Source organism: Podarcis muralis, chromosome 7, assembly GCF_964188315.1.
Source record: "Podarcis muralis chromosome 7, rPodMur119.hap1.1, whole genome shotgun sequence".
Classification (NCBI taxonomy): Eukaryota; Metazoa; Chordata; class Lepidosauria; order Squamata; family Lacertidae; genus Podarcis; species Podarcis muralis.
In genome coordinates this window covers 56,354,138-56,371,434 of record NC_135661.1, presented here as the reverse complement: position 1 = coordinate 56,371,434, position 17,297 = coordinate 56,354,138, and the positions used below count along the sequence as shown (strand labels likewise).

General features: G+C 43.4%; 1 protein-coding gene and 1 long non-coding RNA gene across 5 annotated transcripts; one reads left to right on the top strand and one right to left on the bottom strand.

Annotated features, from left to right (window-relative positions):
- Nucleotides 1-900: 900 nt before the first annotated feature.
- On the bottom strand, nt 901-15,462 carry LOC114601787 (cell adhesion molecule 2-like). Of its 4 annotated transcripts, none has more exons than XM_077931826.1 (7): nt 15,270-15,462; nt 10,593-10,919; nt 8,640-8,960; nt 6,907-7,209; nt 6,074-6,265; nt 5,178-5,224; nt 901-2,988 (listed from the first exon to the last, which is right to left on the bottom strand). In XM_077931826.1, exons 1-7 carry the CDS (start codon nt 15,310-15,312, stop codon nt 2,845-2,847), a joined length of 1,377 nt encoding a protein of 458 aa, XP_077787952.1. In that variant the 5' UTR covers nt 15,313-15,462; the 3' UTR covers nt 901-2,844. The 4 variants fall into 4 exon arrangements, with proteins under 4 accessions (XP_077787952.1, XP_077787949.1, XP_077787950.1 ...); XM_077931823.1 differs by having other exon boundaries at nt 6,074-6,223; nt 15,270-15,447; XM_077931824.1 differs by lacking the exon at nt 6,907-7,209 and having other exon boundaries at nt 15,270-15,447.
- On the top strand, nt 4,361-8,793 carry LOC114601788 (uncharacterized). The gene is made up of 3 exons (XR_003707820.1): nt 4,361-4,489; nt 6,106-6,321; nt 8,711-8,793. It is a non-coding gene; the product is annotated as an uncharacterized LOC114601788 (long non-coding RNA).
- Nucleotides 15,463-17,297: the final 1,835 nt, after the last annotated feature.

Sequence of the window (17,297 nt, the reverse complement as noted above, 5' to 3'; positions counted from 1 at the left end):
GTCTAGGGCAGTTGTAGGAATCTTGAGCAGCCTTGGGACCCGGTCGAGGAGGAGAAGAGTGGAGAGGGGTGGGGAAATTTCTTTGTCCCCCTGCCAGTAAAAATAACCTCTCAGAAGCTCCTATTTGCATTTCAAGAGAAGCCTCAGTTACCACCACTGGAGAGGCTTCCCTCCAAATGCAAATAGCAGCCTGTGAGAGGCAATTTTTACTGGCAGGAGGGCAGGGAGTTAATTTTTCCCACCTCACTCTCCACAGCTGCTCTATAACTAACAACAGGCATGAATAGAAATTGCATACAAGCAATTAACATCACAGCAACTTCGACCCTGAGTCTGCCTCTCGGCTGCAAATTATCCTACCCTTCTACTTGTCCATATCATCGAACCAAATTTAAAGGTCCTTGGGTTGATGGCATTATGGGGGCATTGCGGTAGATGAAGAGTACAGGCTTAAACCAGACAGAATAAAATCAGTCAGACCTGATCAGCCAGACAGTGCAAAGGATGTGTGGCTCTGTGGCTTGATCAGGCTAGGAGATAGGCACACACAGAAGCTTCTAAGGCTGCATGTGTCATTCCTCTCCTCTTGTTCGAACAGCCAGGGCTGCACCAGGTTCACAGACCTTGAAAGAGAGCACTCAGCTGTGCAAGAGGGCTTCCTCCACTTTCCCTGTCTCACCCCCCTCCCTCGTTTCCTGCCAAGAAGTTGATGGGTGAAGCATCTGTGCACACAATCTCAGCTACTCCAAATGAACCTGGATAGGTGGGGGTCATGGGGTGCAGATTATCTATATGGGGGGATTCCAAAAGGAGGCAAAAAGGATCTCCTGGACTGGGTGGTGCAATTGGGTGTAATTTCAGACTATGGACTTGGTGGGGTTTTTTTCTTTTGGGGGGGGGTCTTAATAGGGTGCTACTTCAAATGTGTTGAGCCAGCCTTGCTACATTTGAAGACCATGCTTCTCATTCTGCTCTGCAGGCCCTAGATGTCTGCCTCAAAACTCTGCCCTGAAGGCACCATGGTCTGGGGGAGGGGGGCAGGCAAGGTGTTGGCAAATATTTGAATACTCCCCTCTGGAAAATACTGTACAGTGGTACCTCAGGTTACATACGCTTCAGGTTACATACGCTTCAGGTTACAGACTCCGCTAACCCAGAAATAGTACCTAAGGTTAAGAACTTTGCTTCAGGATGAGAACAGAAATCATGCTCTGGCAGCACAGCAGCAGTTGGAGGCCCCATTAGCTAAAGTGGTGCTTCAGGTTAAGAACCGTTTCAGGTTAAGAACGGACCTCTGGAATGAACTAAGTACTTAACCCGAGGTACCACTGTATGTACATTAAAAGACTGGATGATGCTGAAGCATACCCTGGCCTTGACACACTATGTGTGAGGAAGGGTCGCTGTTGGTTTTCTAACATGAGGAAGCAATGAAACGTGGTTTTCCCCAGCTGCAGTCTTCAGTGTTTACAGTCCTATGAATTCTGGGTAATGTACAGTTACTGTGGCATGAATCTGCACAATATATTATGACAGCAGAAGGGCTTCTTCTGAGCCAAGGTAAGACACTTAGGTGCTCGGCATTAATAAAACTGCAGCATTTCTTTGCAAATGAAGAGGACAGGGAGAGAACTGGACAAGTGGAGGCCACACAACTTGTATCCCAGCAGAGAAGCAATTGTGCCCCTTATGAACCAAAGGAAAACATTTTTCAGTTTAGGTGCTAACAATCTGTAAAACAGCAATGCTTAAGTGTCCACAATATCTTTGCAAGGGAGGGAGATGGGGAGCACACCAGAACTTGGCCATGCCCCTGACCTCTAGGTGGCAACACCCCATGACTTTGTAGCCCTACTAGATCCAATAAGCGCCAGCTGCAACTGGCTGTACCACACAGTTGTCCATTGTCTGAATGTGTACTTCAATGCATGGCTCTGGCAAATGACAGAGAGCTGGTAGAATCATCCAAGTGTTGAATTAGAAGGCACCCCAAGGCCCATTGAGTCCAACCCTGGGCAATGCAAGAAATCATTGCTCCTCATTTGACATGACCCACAAATACAAGCCTCTTCTAGCTGATTGCTCTCTGTCCTTGGGGATGGAAGCTCTTGAGAGCAAGAGGGGAAAGATTATATATGGAGAATTTCAGCTGAGATCTCCAGTTGCTTGACAAAGGCTCCTGTCACACACATTCATAACAGCATTGCAGCCACTTCTCTGCAACCAGATCAGATGCACGGTCTCTTACACACACCCAGTTGTTACATTTACTTGTGGCAGTTGCGGGAGTATGACCCATGCAATTGGCCCCCTCCCACATGGGAAATGTATTCAGAAATCCACACTGCAGCCATGTGGGGACGTGGCTTCTCAGCAGCCGCAGGTGGGAATGAAGTAAAGCCAGCAGCTCTTGGAAGCAAGTGCATTCATTCCAAATGTTGGCTCTGGAGGACACCCAGCCAAGGGACCTCGCCCTAGTCAGTCACCCTCTATGCAGCAGCAGCCACTACATGCTTCCTACACCTGCTCCTTTGGAAGGAGGGAGATGGCTGAGATGGCAAGGGTCAGTGATGGTGAGGGTCAGTGATGGCTTCAGCAGCATCCCAAGAGGCGGACATCATGACCAAAGATTCAGGCTGCCCAGCAAAAGATGAGGAAGAAAGGGGGATGAGGGCGTCAGCAAATCTTCCAGAATGTGGGTCTCCAAGGCAACAGCTCCGTTGTTTCTGAAGGGACCAGGAACAGTGTCATAGGGAATGGGGGTCCAAGGGCTTTTTGAAAGGCGGCTCATGCCTCGCTCCCATCCTGTTTCATTTCCTCTAGTGCAAGTGGCTGGTTTGGAGGCTAGATCTGGCTGTTGCCAGCTCGCTGTTTTGGTTTTGTTCGCACTTCTGCATAGATCACCCCAGCATCTGGTTCCACTTCCTTTTTGTTGAAACGAAGGCTGGCATAGGTCAACTCTTTCTGCCGGCTGGTTAAAGGAAGATGCTGTTAAGAGAAAGAGAGGGGACGGCGAACAGAAAGTTTGTTTCATTCTGTCTGTGGTGGTCTTGAAAGCATATTGTTTGCAGGTAGCAAAAGAAGCTGCAGAAATAAATATATACATCGGGAGCTTTGGAGCAGGCAAGAGAAATGGATACAGTAAGCAAACTTTTGACAACCTGGTGCCCTCTGGATGTTGTTGGACTGCAACATCTGGAAGGTACCAGGTTGGCAAAGGCTGCAAGAGACACTATCCAACCCTTCCTCAAAGAAATAGAAAGAGAAAATTTCACCATCCTGGGGAGGCAGCACCACAACAGGTGTATCACCGTTTTACTCCCCCTGTAATAGTGAACTCGTGCTATAAGTGCAAACAGAACTAGAATCAAAACCAGGCCACTAAGAAACAAGAGGGGAGGGGAAAGGTATCAATCAGCATGTTTGGGGGAAACCCAAGTTTTGCAGAAATACATTTCGGGGTAATGTATCAACACCCCAAGGGAGATCTAGATCTAGATCTATATTTAAAAGACTTAACACAAATCACAGTCCAGTGATGACTAACCACAGTGGGTTTTGGGGTTTTTTTAAAAAAATGAGTTGCCAGTACTCATATCTTGATTAAAGTGCCATGGGAGACAACTTAAAATGGCTGCCCTAGGCAGGGGGGAAAAGTGATGGTACTCCATAGCAGTGAGTAATGTCACCCAAAAACAACAACAACAACACTGACTAAAAAATATTCAGTAGCTACAGAACACTGAATCTTAATTGAGAGAGAGAAATGAAAGGAGGGAGAATAGAATGGTGAGGATGAGGACAGCATGAATGGGCTGATGAGCTCTCTGCTGGAAGAAGGAGACCCAGTGGCCAGCCAGATGGGGAAACTGAAAGTAGGATTTGAGCAGTTTCCCCTTCTGCAGTTTCCAGCAACTGGTACTCAGACCTTATTACCTCCAGCTCTGTAGGCAGCATAGGTGCCAACTCCCTGGGGCCTTGGGTGCCTGAGCACCCACAAAATTCAGTGCCAGGGCCAGCCATGCTGCATGTCACCCATGGCTCTGGGAACCCACGGTTGTGGGGCCAAGTTGGCACTCCTGGTAGGCAGAGCAGTTATCATGGCTAGTAGTCATTGATAGCCATCTTTGTGGGAAATTAGTAGCCAAATCTAACAATGCATACGGTAATCTTGCTAGTTAGCATGTAAAGGGATTAAGACCACAGAGCTGTACTGCTGATAGGCAGACCCAGGCCATAAAAATGTAATTGGTAGAGAGGGCTCAGTTTGATGTCATTTCCCTGCCTATCTTGAGTAGGAAGGAGCATAGAGTATTTCCTGTTCCTTTCTTTCTCTCCCTCCTTTTCTCTTTGACCAGCAATGGAAGCAGATGGATATCCAATTGCTCCGGTTGAGGCACATGCATGAGGCTGCTTTTACTGTAAATTCAGTCTTTTGCCTGCATTTATTTTACTGCTGTTGCTGCTGAGAACAAATGTGTGACTAAGAGTGAGTAACTCATATTTTAAACTTACTTCTCAGTCTGTTTTCTGATTCTTTGCTAAGTGGAGTAAGAAAGGGGTGCCAACTTATTTTGCAGCTGAATTTCAATAAAAGAAGGCTTCACAGCCTAATTCCTATGCTTCATTTTTCTTCTTCTATGGATGGGGCTGCATTTTAAACAAAGCAGTAAGCTGATCTCTTTGTATTTCCAACCCACCCATGTGAGCACCTAAATTGCAATTATTATGTCTTCTCCTACCTATTTAAACCATCCAGAGTTCCAGAGTTTAGCTATCTCCCAGTTGGGAAGTGATAGGATGGTAGGGAAATGCAGGAGTAAATAAAGATGAGCAGGGGTGAAACAGACTTGTCCGGGAGTGGGATGAACCCATTCTATTCCAACCAAACTCTAGAGTGAATAGCAACATGTGGAAAAGATCCTATGATCCCTTTTAGGGATGTTAGGCTGCCCTGCACAAGAAAGTGACGCCTAGTGCTCCCCACTGTGAACAGAAGGCCATTTGGGCAGACAAGATGACACTCAGGGTGGACCAGAGTGGACATCCCAATGCACCAGATACCTCAGAGCAGATGCGGGGAGAAGCCTAGAGTGGCCCAGGCAAAGCCTAGCACAGCCTGGGAATTTATAGGAGCAGGATGTGTGTGTTCATTAGGTAACAATAATCCCTCTTACCGTTCCTGCTTCTTTGGTTGCAGCAGCTTCTGTCTCTGTTGTGCTTTCTGGAATGGAATGATGAAGAGAAATTTGAAAGTGGTTATGTTTGAATAAGCATTAAAGAATCCCAAGAATGAATGAGTCAAGAACACATGTGATTGATGACACATTCCACAGAAATTCCTTTTTAACCATCCTGGGTGGAGATGGGCACTAATTTGCATTTCTGAGACTTTCTGGGGGGACGCAGGGGGACGCATACCCCTAAATATTTTGTGAATCTAAGTTTGGCTACTGTCCTTCATCATAAGATCTCAGGGCAGTTTACTCGATGAAGGACTCTATCTGTGGAACATTGTAACTTATGATCATTTTTTTCCCCTTCTCCCAAGCTATCCCTTTTTTGTGTTGTGTCTTTTAGAATGTAGGTCTAAAGGCAGGGGCAGTCTTATTTCTGATCTTTGTAAGCTGGTCTGGGAGGCTAGTTTTGGCTGAAGAGCAGGTTGGAAATGTTCTAGGTATATAAATGAATAACAAAATACACATACTTCAAATCTTTAAAAGTGGGAGACTCATATAAATAATTTTTACCTCATATAAATAATTTTAAATACTGTTTTCTCTAATATATGCATTTGGGGGCACCTTACTTGGTTGGGTGACAACATTGCACATTTCAGAGAAGCACGAATTTGGAAGGATGGTTGTATTTCAAATCAGAGATTGTTTCCAAAAATGTGAATTCGGAAAGTTTGCATCAAATCAAATGAACTGAATTGCAGTTCTTTCCTATCACAGTTTGCAACACCTCCCTGGCATGCCCAGGGAAGCATTTGCAAATGCACATTGTGTGAGCTAATCCGTTTACCTCCCATATGACCTCTCCAAGGTGCTGTCAGGGGAGAGAGCCTTACCTTTAGCCCTCTTCTTGTATCTCCATGCTAAGACACTGAGCAGCAACAAGAGGAGGAGGATTCCTGCTGCACCTCCGGCTCCAGCTCCAATTCCGGCTCCAATTCCAGCTCCAGGACTTCCACTGTCAGTTTCTGGCTGCTTGTCACGTTCTGGTTTAAGAGGAACAGGAAAAGGAAGACCCCCTTGGTGGTCTGTGGAATGAAACAGGCAGGCAAGATTCTGCTGCTGCACAGGGCTTCATTTGAGGGTATGGCTGACACCCCAAACTTTTGCTCATGCCCAGGTTCCAATTTCAAGAAAATTAGCATGGATATAGGACCAGTGGGTAGTGAATCAAGTTGTTTTGATAACTGGTCATTAAGTTGTTTTGTATTTTATGGCTTTGCTAGCCACTTTGAGACTTGTGGGAAATGATGGGGGTTTTATACCTAGAAAGTGGAAGTGGGAGCAGTGGAGACACATTCACTGTCCCTCAGTCTTTCAAAACATCCATCAACTCATCAGCGATAACAGAGCTGAGTCCCCAGAAACAGCTATTTATTTGTTATGTATGAAACTGAAAATAGAACTTGCAACCTGCTGAGAAATGTTCTCTGCTCCCCCACAACAGTGGGGACTTTGAGCAAGAAGGGGGAGGGCAGAGAATGGAGCAATTGGAAGCTCTTAACATCTGGTTTGGGTCAAAAGTGACCCAGAATTTCTATCTTTCTACAACTGGAAAATTTTCTTTTCATTTTCTTTTATACCCCTGTACACACCTATCAGTTCCAAACACCTTTGCATCTCATTCCCTGTAGAAAGGAAATCAGGGGGGGGAAATGATTCTGTTTACCAGAGATTGTCACCATGGTCCCATTTCCTCGGCCATTACTACCGACAGCACATCGGTACATTCCAGAGTCATTCCTTTGGACACTGGGCAGAATGAGAGAAGCCAGGCCTGTGGTTGCGCTCAGAGTCCTGCCTGCACCTGTCACCTCCTCCTCATGTCCATCAGTGCCATTTTTATACCAGGTGACACTGTACGGGAGGAGTCGCACATTCTTGGCAACTGCAATGCTACAGTTTATAATGAGTGTTTGCCCTTCCATTCCTTGGATGAAAGCAGGTGACTGGATAACTGACAGATTAGCCGCTGTGGAAAGAGCAGAAAAAGCATTTGACAACTTCAGTGTGCAACCTTCAAATTGCCAGAGGAGATAAAGTCTGCATCTGTGAGACTGGGCAAATAATGCCAGATTTTGTGGCTTTGAGTTAAATACGCAGCCATGGAACTTGTGCATGAACGATTGACTTCTTTGAAGTTTGCGTTCTTGGCTTTTCTCTGGATCTTTGTTAGGCTGAGTACTGAGGGTGCCAAATGGCTTTAGGAGCGGCTGTGAATGCAGCCTTCAGTGTGGGACAGGGAACAGCCCTCCAGTTGTTTAGGACTACAATTTCCATCATCCCCAGCTAGCACGGCTGCATAGTGTTGGAGCTGATGGGAGTACAGTTGCGCAGGCTGGGGTTCCGGAGAGTTGTAGTCCAAAACATAATGGAGGTCAGCAGGTAGACAAATGGAGAATGAACCTGTTGGAGTGCTGTTGCTGAAGTCTGAAGCTACATGAGGCAGACAGAGAGAGATTCAGATCTGTTTCATCACAACTGAATGCAAACCACATTTGCACTTCCCCCAAATATATACAAACCCAAATGCAGCTACATGTTGAAATTCACATGACCCCAAATTTGGCAAAGCAGTGCTCTAGCGATATAGTGTCTACAAAAATGTGAACATTAAGGGGGAAGTGTATACAAAGATGCATATATGTGTGAAAATAGAATACAAAAACTCATTAGGATAAATTGGCACTAAAATGCTGACAATTTTCGTGAGGACTTTAAAAAAAAAAAAGTAAACTTGTGTGAAGATGTGGTGAACTGAACTAAAGACTGAAAAAATGAGACACCGAAAGAAACTGAAATTGAGGGATCCTCCTGCCTTCAGCACAGAGCAGAGAATTTGATGGCCTGTGGTGGGCCAAGGAAGATCCAGTCTGTGCCTGATGACTGAGAAGTGTCAGCCTGCCAAACATAGGGTGAAGCTAAAAGCAAACACTCTATGGTCCACATGCTGCATTTAAAGCACATGGGTGTCCACCGCCACCACCAGAACCTTGGAAAGTGTAGTTTGTTAAGGGTGCTGGGAATTGTAGTTGTGCAAGGGGTAAACTACAATTTCCATTATTCTTTGGGGAAAGTCATGTGCTTTAAATGCACAGTGTGGCTGTGACCTATATGCTTCCCCCTTAAATCTGGACATTTACCCTGTGATTTTAATTTTTTCCCAGGAGACCATGTGAAAGGGATTGAATGACTGAAAAATTGTGTCAGCTTCTGACAGCTCAGGCTGTAAAAGGTTTCCTACCTCTGCATTATGGAGCAGAAATACAGACTTGGGTCTTGGAGGGACCTCCAAGGACCTCTGAGATGCTTCAAATGGAGAGTTTCTATCCTCTGGGGTGCATTCCTATAACCTTCTCTGCTCATTGCTTAATAACCAGATAGAAAGTTCCCAGCACTTACTTGTGATGACAACATGAGATGCAATTCCTGATGATTTTGTTTGATTTCTTGGTTCTCTCCCAACGTTACAGACGTACAACCCTGAATCGCTCACAGTAGCATTTGTGAGGGTGAGAGAAGCAAATCCTGCTCTCAGGTTCTGAGTGATCCTGTACGAGCCTGTCTTGTTAGCCTGCTCAACCGCAAGCCCATCTTTGTCCCAACTGACATACATGCTGCTGTTCCTGCCGACTGTCCTGAAGCGACACTCAATGGTGACATCCGCCCCTTCCACTTCATGGATGGGTCCAGAAGTCTGGTTCACCTCAAAGTCAGTAATTCCTGCATGAAAGAGATGTCATAATCTAGACCCCTACTGAAAGCATTGGACACTGAGAAGGTAGCTAGAGTGGAAGAAGAGGGATTGACGCATTCAGAAAAAGCACCTTGGACAGTCCTAGGACTGGACTGCTTTGAGGAAGAGATGGAGATCTCTCTCTCTCTCTCTCTCTCTCTCTCTCTCTCTCTCTCTCTCTGTGTGTGTGTGTGTGTGTGTGTGTTTAATTAATTATCTTTTAAATTAAGCTAAAACAACTATGTACAGTCAGAGAATCATCTCTGGATACTCCAAAGAACTCTGCCAAAGTATATATGCTAAAATCATCACAATCTTAACAAACACAACATTATACATAATAACATCCATTGCTTGGATTATTGCCCACAATTAAAAAGATATATTGCACCAGCAGCAGTCCTAGTCTGCAGAGTTTATATACAAAGGCAGGCGGGGAAAATAAAAATAAAATATGTGCTTCAAGAATGCCAAACTGTGCTGTAGACCATAGGCACCGTTCTGCTATATGTATCATTGTTTGTATGATCCATAAAGTTGCCTCAGATTGCATAAAAGTTATCATAGTTCCTCTAACCTCTTGCTGTCTTCAATTTCCATGTCAGTTTTTTCAATAATGCTACGTGCCAGATTGCACTATACCGCTGGTCCATGGTCAATAATTGCAATGATTTCCATGCCCTGGCAATGGCCGTTCTTGCTGTGGTTAACAGAGGAGTTATGAGTTCTTTGTTCCAAATTCATGGCGTAACCTGACAGGTTAAGCAGAGCCTGTCCTGGGGTCATGGGTACTATCTGACTTGTGATCAAAGATATCTCTGTAAAAACATTTCCCCAGAACTTTTCAATTTTGGGGCATGCTCACCACATGTGTCATTATGTCCTTATAGTGGGACACCCTCTCCAGCATATGGGAGAACTGGTTTATAAAGGCGAGTCAGCTAGGTGTTAAGTACCAACCATGTATGGTTTTAATGGATCTTTCTCTGTTTGTTGCTAATATAGATTTAGGTGTCTATGTGTTTGTGTGCTCTGCAACATAAGAGAGGCAATGGGAGAAAAGGGGCCTCTGCATCAGCTCTGCTGAAAACTGGCAACTTTTGACTGCTTTTCTCATTTTAAATAATCACAGTAAACAAGTTTATGGACCACAGGGCAGCACAAAATGATCAAAGCAGTGAGCACAGCAAAAACAGGATAAAACACAGGCATACGAGCTCTAAGAAAAATAAAATGAATTGATGAGAATGGGTATCAGATGAGTGAAAGTGTGGCAAGGCTGTGGCTCTGAATTTACCCCACACTTTGTTTCAGAAGACTTTTTACTCACATGGCGCCCCCTCAAATGTAATGTGTGAAGGACACTTTCAATTTGCACATTTCAGAAGAAAAATGGACCCCACTGATCAGTTACTGGAATATTCCCGGTGCTCCCATTAGACTAGAGAGGCACTGATATTTATCTAAACTATTGTCCTACTTTGGAAAGCTAAAGTGGGTTTTCTGAAAAGTGTTGAGCAGCCTCAAATCCCCACAAACATTCTCCAATCCACAAACTATACAAGTGGACTGAAGCTACCCTGTTAAAACAGATTTTGGAAAGAAATTCAAGTATTTACCAATGATGGTCACTTTTGTCCCTTTATTGAGAGGTTGAAAAGCTGCATCGATGACAACGTTACACAGATAAGTTCCATCATCCTTCAAATCCACAGATTTCAAAGTGAAATTACTTAATTTGTCTTTTAGATGTGTAAATATGTGAATTAGGCTTGAGTTAAGCAATTCCACCTGTTCATTGCCTTTAACTTTATACCATTTAATAGACCATTTGGTGCTGTCTCCATTGAACCTGCACTGCATATTCAGTGTTGATCCTTCCTCCACAGTCACATTGGCAGGTGTTTGAATCACTGAAGAATCTGGAACAGCATTCATAATAGACCCTAAAATGGCAAGGAGAAAAACGGTGTAACAATATGAAAGATTAACCTAAAAGCACAATATCTGTCATTGAGCCACAAACTTCCCAATGCAATTGCATCCTGAAAATTGCATGCATGCAACTGCAAAGTGCATGTATGCATTCTGCATATCTGCAAGGAACACAAGTCTGTCTCTCTCCTGAGACATGTTCCCCTCTGCTTTGATCTTCTTGCAACAGCACATGGTTGGGCTAAATTTAAATTTTAAAATTGCAAACAGTTAAAACAAAATACCATCACAGGAATAGGGCGGTTCCTGAAATACACCTTCCAACTCTATGAGCCTATGAATACTGGAAATGGGCTGCTGAGGGGAAGGTCCTTAAAGTAATGGAAAGCGACAAGATAAGGTTGGAGAGAAATGAGAGGTCCCTACTTTCCACATTAGGTGTCACTAATGGAATCTGTGATTATTCCTTCCCTCCTCATTTGAGCAAGATTTCTATTTTTAAGGGGAGTCTTCTTGCCTTTTATAGCCGCCTTGGCTAGGCTCGTTAGCCACACTGGCATGTTCTTGGACACTAGATACATTTAAGCTCAGCTTCTATAATTCTAGTTTTAAATAACCTCCAACCACCCTGAAGAGACCTGACTTTTCCAACTCCCTCTCAACTCCCTTCTAATGACTTCCTTGAAATTTGTTGAGATTTTTCAGCATTTGCTCTTGTGAAACAAACATGACCTTGCTGAACTTCCTGAGGAACCGGCCACATGCAGAATTGGTTAACATGAAGAGAACTGTGGCCACTGGTCCTGAAAGGTCAAAACGACTTACAACTTGCACAGGATCCTGGACACCACTCAAGATTAGGTACATTTTTTTTTTTTAGATTCTTTTTTATTGATTATTCCATAAAAAGAAAAACAAAGATAACACACATATAACAAAGACAAGAGCACAAAAAAGCAAAAACATACAGAAAAAAACAAAAGAAACAAGTAAAAGGTACACATAATTATTGTTTTTACAATCTCCTATAACATAGCTGTTTCTTTCAGGACTTCCTTCAGCTTGGCCGCAAGTCGTTCGAAGCAATAAATAAAGTTACACGTTTCATCTTCTATATTGTTATTGTCATTGTCTCCAATTTTGTTCTCTCTTTTCCTTACCCAATAACCCGTAGTCTATCACAGTGCATCTTTAAATCCCTTTAGCGTTATTTGTCCATCACTAATACCTTCCAGATAATCTGCATACTTTCCCCAATCCTTAATGAACACTTGGTCTTTTATATATCTAATTTTCCCCGTTAATTTATCGAGTTCTGCATACTCCGATAGTTTAGATCTCCACTCCTCCGTTGTTGGGATTTCCTGCTGTTTTCACCTCTGAGCTATTAAAACCCTTGCTGCTGTTACCGCATAGTATACCAATCTGCGATCCTCCTTTTTTATTTCTTGTCTTAGTATCCCTAATAAGAAAATTTCTGGTTTCTTTACAAACGTGTACTTTAGTATCTTTTTTAATTCGGTATAAACCTTCTCCCAAAACAGCTTTACCCTTCCACACTCCCACCACATGTGGTAAAAGGAGCCCACTACATCTTTACACCTCCAGCACTTATTATCCACCTTATACATCTTTGAGAGTTTCATGGGTGTCAGGTGCCACCTGTAAACCATCTTCATGACATTTTCCTTTATCACAGTACACGCCGTAAAATTCAACCCGTCTCTCCATAATCTTTCCCAGTCCTCGAATTGTATACTATGACCTATATCTTTTGCCCAGCGGATCATCACTGATTTAACTTCTTCGTCGGCTAAATTCCAATCTAACAGCATCCTATACAACTTGGATATGTTTTTCACTTTATTATTTATTATTTCCGTCTGAAATTTCGAGTCATTGTCCGCATAGCCTCTTTCCTTGATGTCTCTGCTAAGCATCTGGTTAATCTGTTGGTGATGAAGCCAATCGTAAACATACTCTTTTATCTGTTCATAAGGTTTTGTTCTCCATTTCCCATCCACTTTGGTGACTAACTGGTTATATGTTGCCCAGTTGCTTCTCATATTGATCGTTTTTATGCTTGTTATTTCAAGGGGTGATAACCAGTGTGGTGTTTTCGGTTCTAACACATTTTTATATCTTTCCCACACTTCGATTAGCGGTCCTCTAAATATATGATTACCAAACCCCTTATGTGCTTTCATTTTGTTCTTCCATAAATAGGCATGCCATCCAAAGTAGTTATCGAAGCCCTCCAGATCGAGGAGCTCCATATTTTCCAATTTAACCCAATCTTTTAACCAACTTAGATTAGGTACATTTTTGTGTGGGTTTTTTCCCCCCACTGGGGAGATACCACAGAGGGGAGAGTTTGGTTTATTGGATCTGGCTTGTGACAAAGAGCTTGTTACAGGCACACATGACAGGGGTGAAGAAGAATGGACAAAGGGCAGGGTGATCAACTTTCAACAGAAAACAGGGCAGGGGATTAGGTACAAAGTTGTACCTGATTAAGAAGAATGGGCAGAATTAAGAAGAATGGGGTGGGCAGAATGTCCTTGGCCAATCACTGTCTGGTTTGCAGTACAATGGAAACGATTCCCATCCGGTCATTTGCTGAGCATTCAGCTCTATGGATGAACACAGTGTGTGGAGCCAGATATACTGGCCTCGGTCCAGTATATCTGAAGGAGCGTCTCCACCCCCATCGTTCTACCCGGACGCTGAGGTCCAGCACTGAGGGCCTTCTGGTGGTTCCCTCACTGCGAGAAGCCAAGTTACAGGGAACCAGGCAGAGGGCCTTCTCGGTAGTGGCGCCCTCCCTGTGGAACGCCCTCCCACCAGATGTCAAAGACTGTTAGAAGATATCTGAAGGCGCCCTTTTTAGGGAAGCTTTTAATGTTTGATGTATTACAGTATTTTAATATTTTTTTGGAAGCCGCCCAGAGTGGCTGGGGAAGCCCAGCCAGATGGGCGGAGTATAAATAATAAATTAGTATTATTATTATTTTCAAAAAAATCTGTTATTACTATGCATATGACTGTTTCCCCCCTATTTTCTTATTCTATTATCTATTTATGTAAAATATTTATTAACCCCGCCCCCGCCCCCAGCTCCCTTCACTAAAAACTCCAGGTCAGTGAACAAAAGTGTCAGAGGCACCAACTTGCGCCGAAGATTCTCCTTCTCCTTCATTTTGTGGGCTTGCTTAACAGCCTAGGCCACATTGTCCTGGGCAGCTTGAGCTCTGGAAAGCCCTCCCCCAGAGGCTGCACAGGACAATTCCCCCTTCATGGGCTGGTTTCTGCTATGCCAAGAAGGCACTCTTTCCAATTGCTTATGGACTCCTCTAGAATCATTCCAAAATGTTGCCCACACATTCTGTGTGGGAAATGTCTCTCGGAAAAAGAAACTTGCCCATATGCAGTAAAAGCCGTCTTGTGTACTTTTGTACTGCTGTTTCTACTACTAATATCACAAATGGCAGTAAGTTTTTGACCTGCTAGAGCAGCCTTTCCCAACCTTGGGTCCCCAAGAGTTGTTGGACTACAACTCCCATCATCCATAGCTAGCAGGGGAAGCAGTCAGGGATGATGAGAGCAGTAGTCCAACAACTTCTGGGAACCCAAGGATGGGAAAGGCTGAGCTAGAGACTCTCGTGGCCTACACCTTATCTGTCTACCTACCTGTCTATTTTATTCCATTTCCTCCAAGGACCTCAAGGTGACATAGCCAGTTCTCCCTCATTTTATCCTCACAAACATGTTAGGCTGACAGGCAGCGACAGACCTAAGGTGAGTCCTGGTGGGCTTCATGACCAAGTGGTGATTAAAACTCTGGTCTCCCAGGTTCTAGCCCGACATTTTAATCACTACACCACCCTGACTCCAATCTATCAAGCTATCTATCTAAGAAGTCTTGTACCTGGCATTGCCAACAACACACGAGTCACTGTAGCACCATTTTTTCATGAGTCACCAAGGCAATGTGAATATCCACTCTGCAAGCCAGGTGGCAGAGAATGGGGAGGTGGTCTGAACCCAGCCTGTCCGCTTTCAGGTTGTAGGGACAGGAATCATATTTCTGCCTCTGGAAAAGTTAGCAGGTCTGAGAGGGAATATTGAGCATCGTTCTCTGCTTCTAGCTTGCTACAGACAGGGATTTACATGGATATATATTTACATGGAGGTAGTATCCACCACTATGCCCCCCCCCCATTACGATATGAAGAAAGCACAGCCCAGAATTCTACAACCTCAGTCTACTGCATGTTATTCTGCATAATGTGCCAATAGGCTGTTACAGGACCCGGGTTTTCTGAAAGCAGGAAAAGACATCTCTTGGAAAGGAAACTCACCCACATGCAGGAAAAGCAAAAACAGCAAGCATGGCAGCCACATTTTGCCCTGTTGGAGACTCCTCTTCTTGCAATCTATCTTTCCAAGCGGAGACCCAACTGCTAACTCCACAATGCCAGGAATCCACCATGTGTAGTTGGCCGGTGGTGATTTCCTCTCAGTCAGACCCACCCTGTAGGGAAAGAGAGGCTGCTGGATTGCTGAATAACCAGGTCTTTTTTTCCTCTTTCTGCTCCACCACTCCCACCCTCTGAACATAGTTCCTCTTTATTCTCTCTCTCTTTCGCTTTCTCTGTCTCCATTCCATCCATTTCGCAAACTGGTATCTGTTCCCTTTTACATTTGCCATTTGTTCAGCTTCAGGAACAAGATAACTACACAGAGGAGGCATGTTTAATAATAATACCTTTATTGTCAATGTACAACCTGTGTACAACTTCTTAGGGATGTTTTTAATGTTTGATGTTTTATCGTGTTTTTAATATTCTGTTGGGAGCCTTCCAGAGTGGCTGGGGAAACCAAGCCAGATGGGCAGGGTATAAATACTTTGTTGTTGTTGTTACTGGGTTGATATTTTTCAGGGACACTCCCTGAAATAACCTCATGGTGGAGGAGATGGGGGCATTATCTTCCATACTTCGTCGTTTCATGCAGATTTTTGCTGATGCTTTTGAAAATCAAACCAGATGTGCACCGTTGCCTCAGGTTTGATTGACACAAAACAATCTATTTGCAGGCCTCCAACAGATCTTTGATTGGCCACAGTGAGAACAGGATGATACTGGAGTCGATTTGCTCCCTTTGGCTTGATCCAGCAGAGATGCTCTTATGTTCTTACAAGTCTGAGGAAAGTCAATGAGAAGACTAGGGGAAAGAGGGAGGAAGATGACTCTCCAAAAGCAAGAGGCAATAAAAGTTGACTGTTCCTGACAGCACTAATAAAGCAGACAATAAATCAAGGGTTCCTCCAGATTTCCTTTTGTGTCACATTCCTAGGCACAGATCTGCATTTTAAAGCTCTGTGTCTGAGCTAAAAAGTTGTAACATCACTTGGGAATTCAAAAAATATTTTTATTAAATCAATATAATTTATTATTGCTTGTTAAATAAAATTTGTGTAAAATTGCATAGAAATAATTAAAAATGATTGTCAAGTACTTGCAGTTATATTATATATTAACATTCTACACACACACACACACACACACAGTGCTTTTTTCTATTAAAAATGTTCAGGGGTACTCTCATTTTCCTACTCATATTGAAATACTGCTCCTCGATGAGGCCAAACTTAGATTCAGAAAATGTTTAGGGGTATGCGTACCCCTGCATCCCCCCAGAAAAAGCTATCTATCTATCTATCTATCTATCTATCTATCTATCTATCTATCTATCTATCTACCATCTATCTATCTAATACTTTAGATTACCTGACACTTTTAGAAGGCAAAATTAAAATTCTTCGGTTTTCTGAGAGTAATTTATTTGCTTCTTAATTAAAAAAAAAAAAGACTTACCAAGGTAAATGTTTTCCAATCACAAAAAATAATAGCAGATTTGAATTCCTCACTCCCCAAAACATATTCTTAAGACTCCTCGTTGAAGAAATTTGCAAAAATTAAGTTTCATCCTCTAAAAAAACACACCCTAGTGGATGAGCGCTAAAGGAAGTCAAGTCGGATACACAAGTAAGCAGAGATAAGAAAAAAATTCAGCTCAAATTAGACACAGGAGTTGAAGTCCTCTCTACATATTCTTATATCCTCTTTTTTGATGTCGTATTTGTGACAAAGCATAAGTGGCTACAGTTATATTGTTTCAAGCACTGTTTAAATGTTTCTGTGAGTAGTGGGGGGGGGACATAAAAAGCAGGGGAAATGGAAAAGAGGATCTGGAAAGAGCAGGGAGTGGTTCTTTGTCTCCCTTCATGTCCAGGAGAGGCTTTTCTCTCAGTCTCCAAAATCATTTCAACTATGATATTAAGTTTTACAGCACAGAGAGCAGCACAGATACATCTGCCACTCTGC

What these genes read in the sequence shown, in the direction of transcription:
- LOC114601787 (XM_077931826.1), bottom strand. Translation starts at nt 15,312, where the DNA reads ATGTGGCTGCCATGCTTGCTGTTTTTGCTTTTCCTGCATGTGG. An exon ending in GACAAAAGTGACCATCATTG is followed by an intron (nt 8,961 to 10,592) that starts GTAAATACTTGA and finishes TCTTTCATGCAG; the next exon opens with GAATTACTGACTTTGAGGTG. An exon ending in ATCTCATGTTGTCATCACAA is followed by an intron (nt 7,210 to 8,639) that starts GTAAGTGCTGGG and finishes CTCTTTCCACAG; the next exon opens with CGGCTAATCTGTCAGTTATC.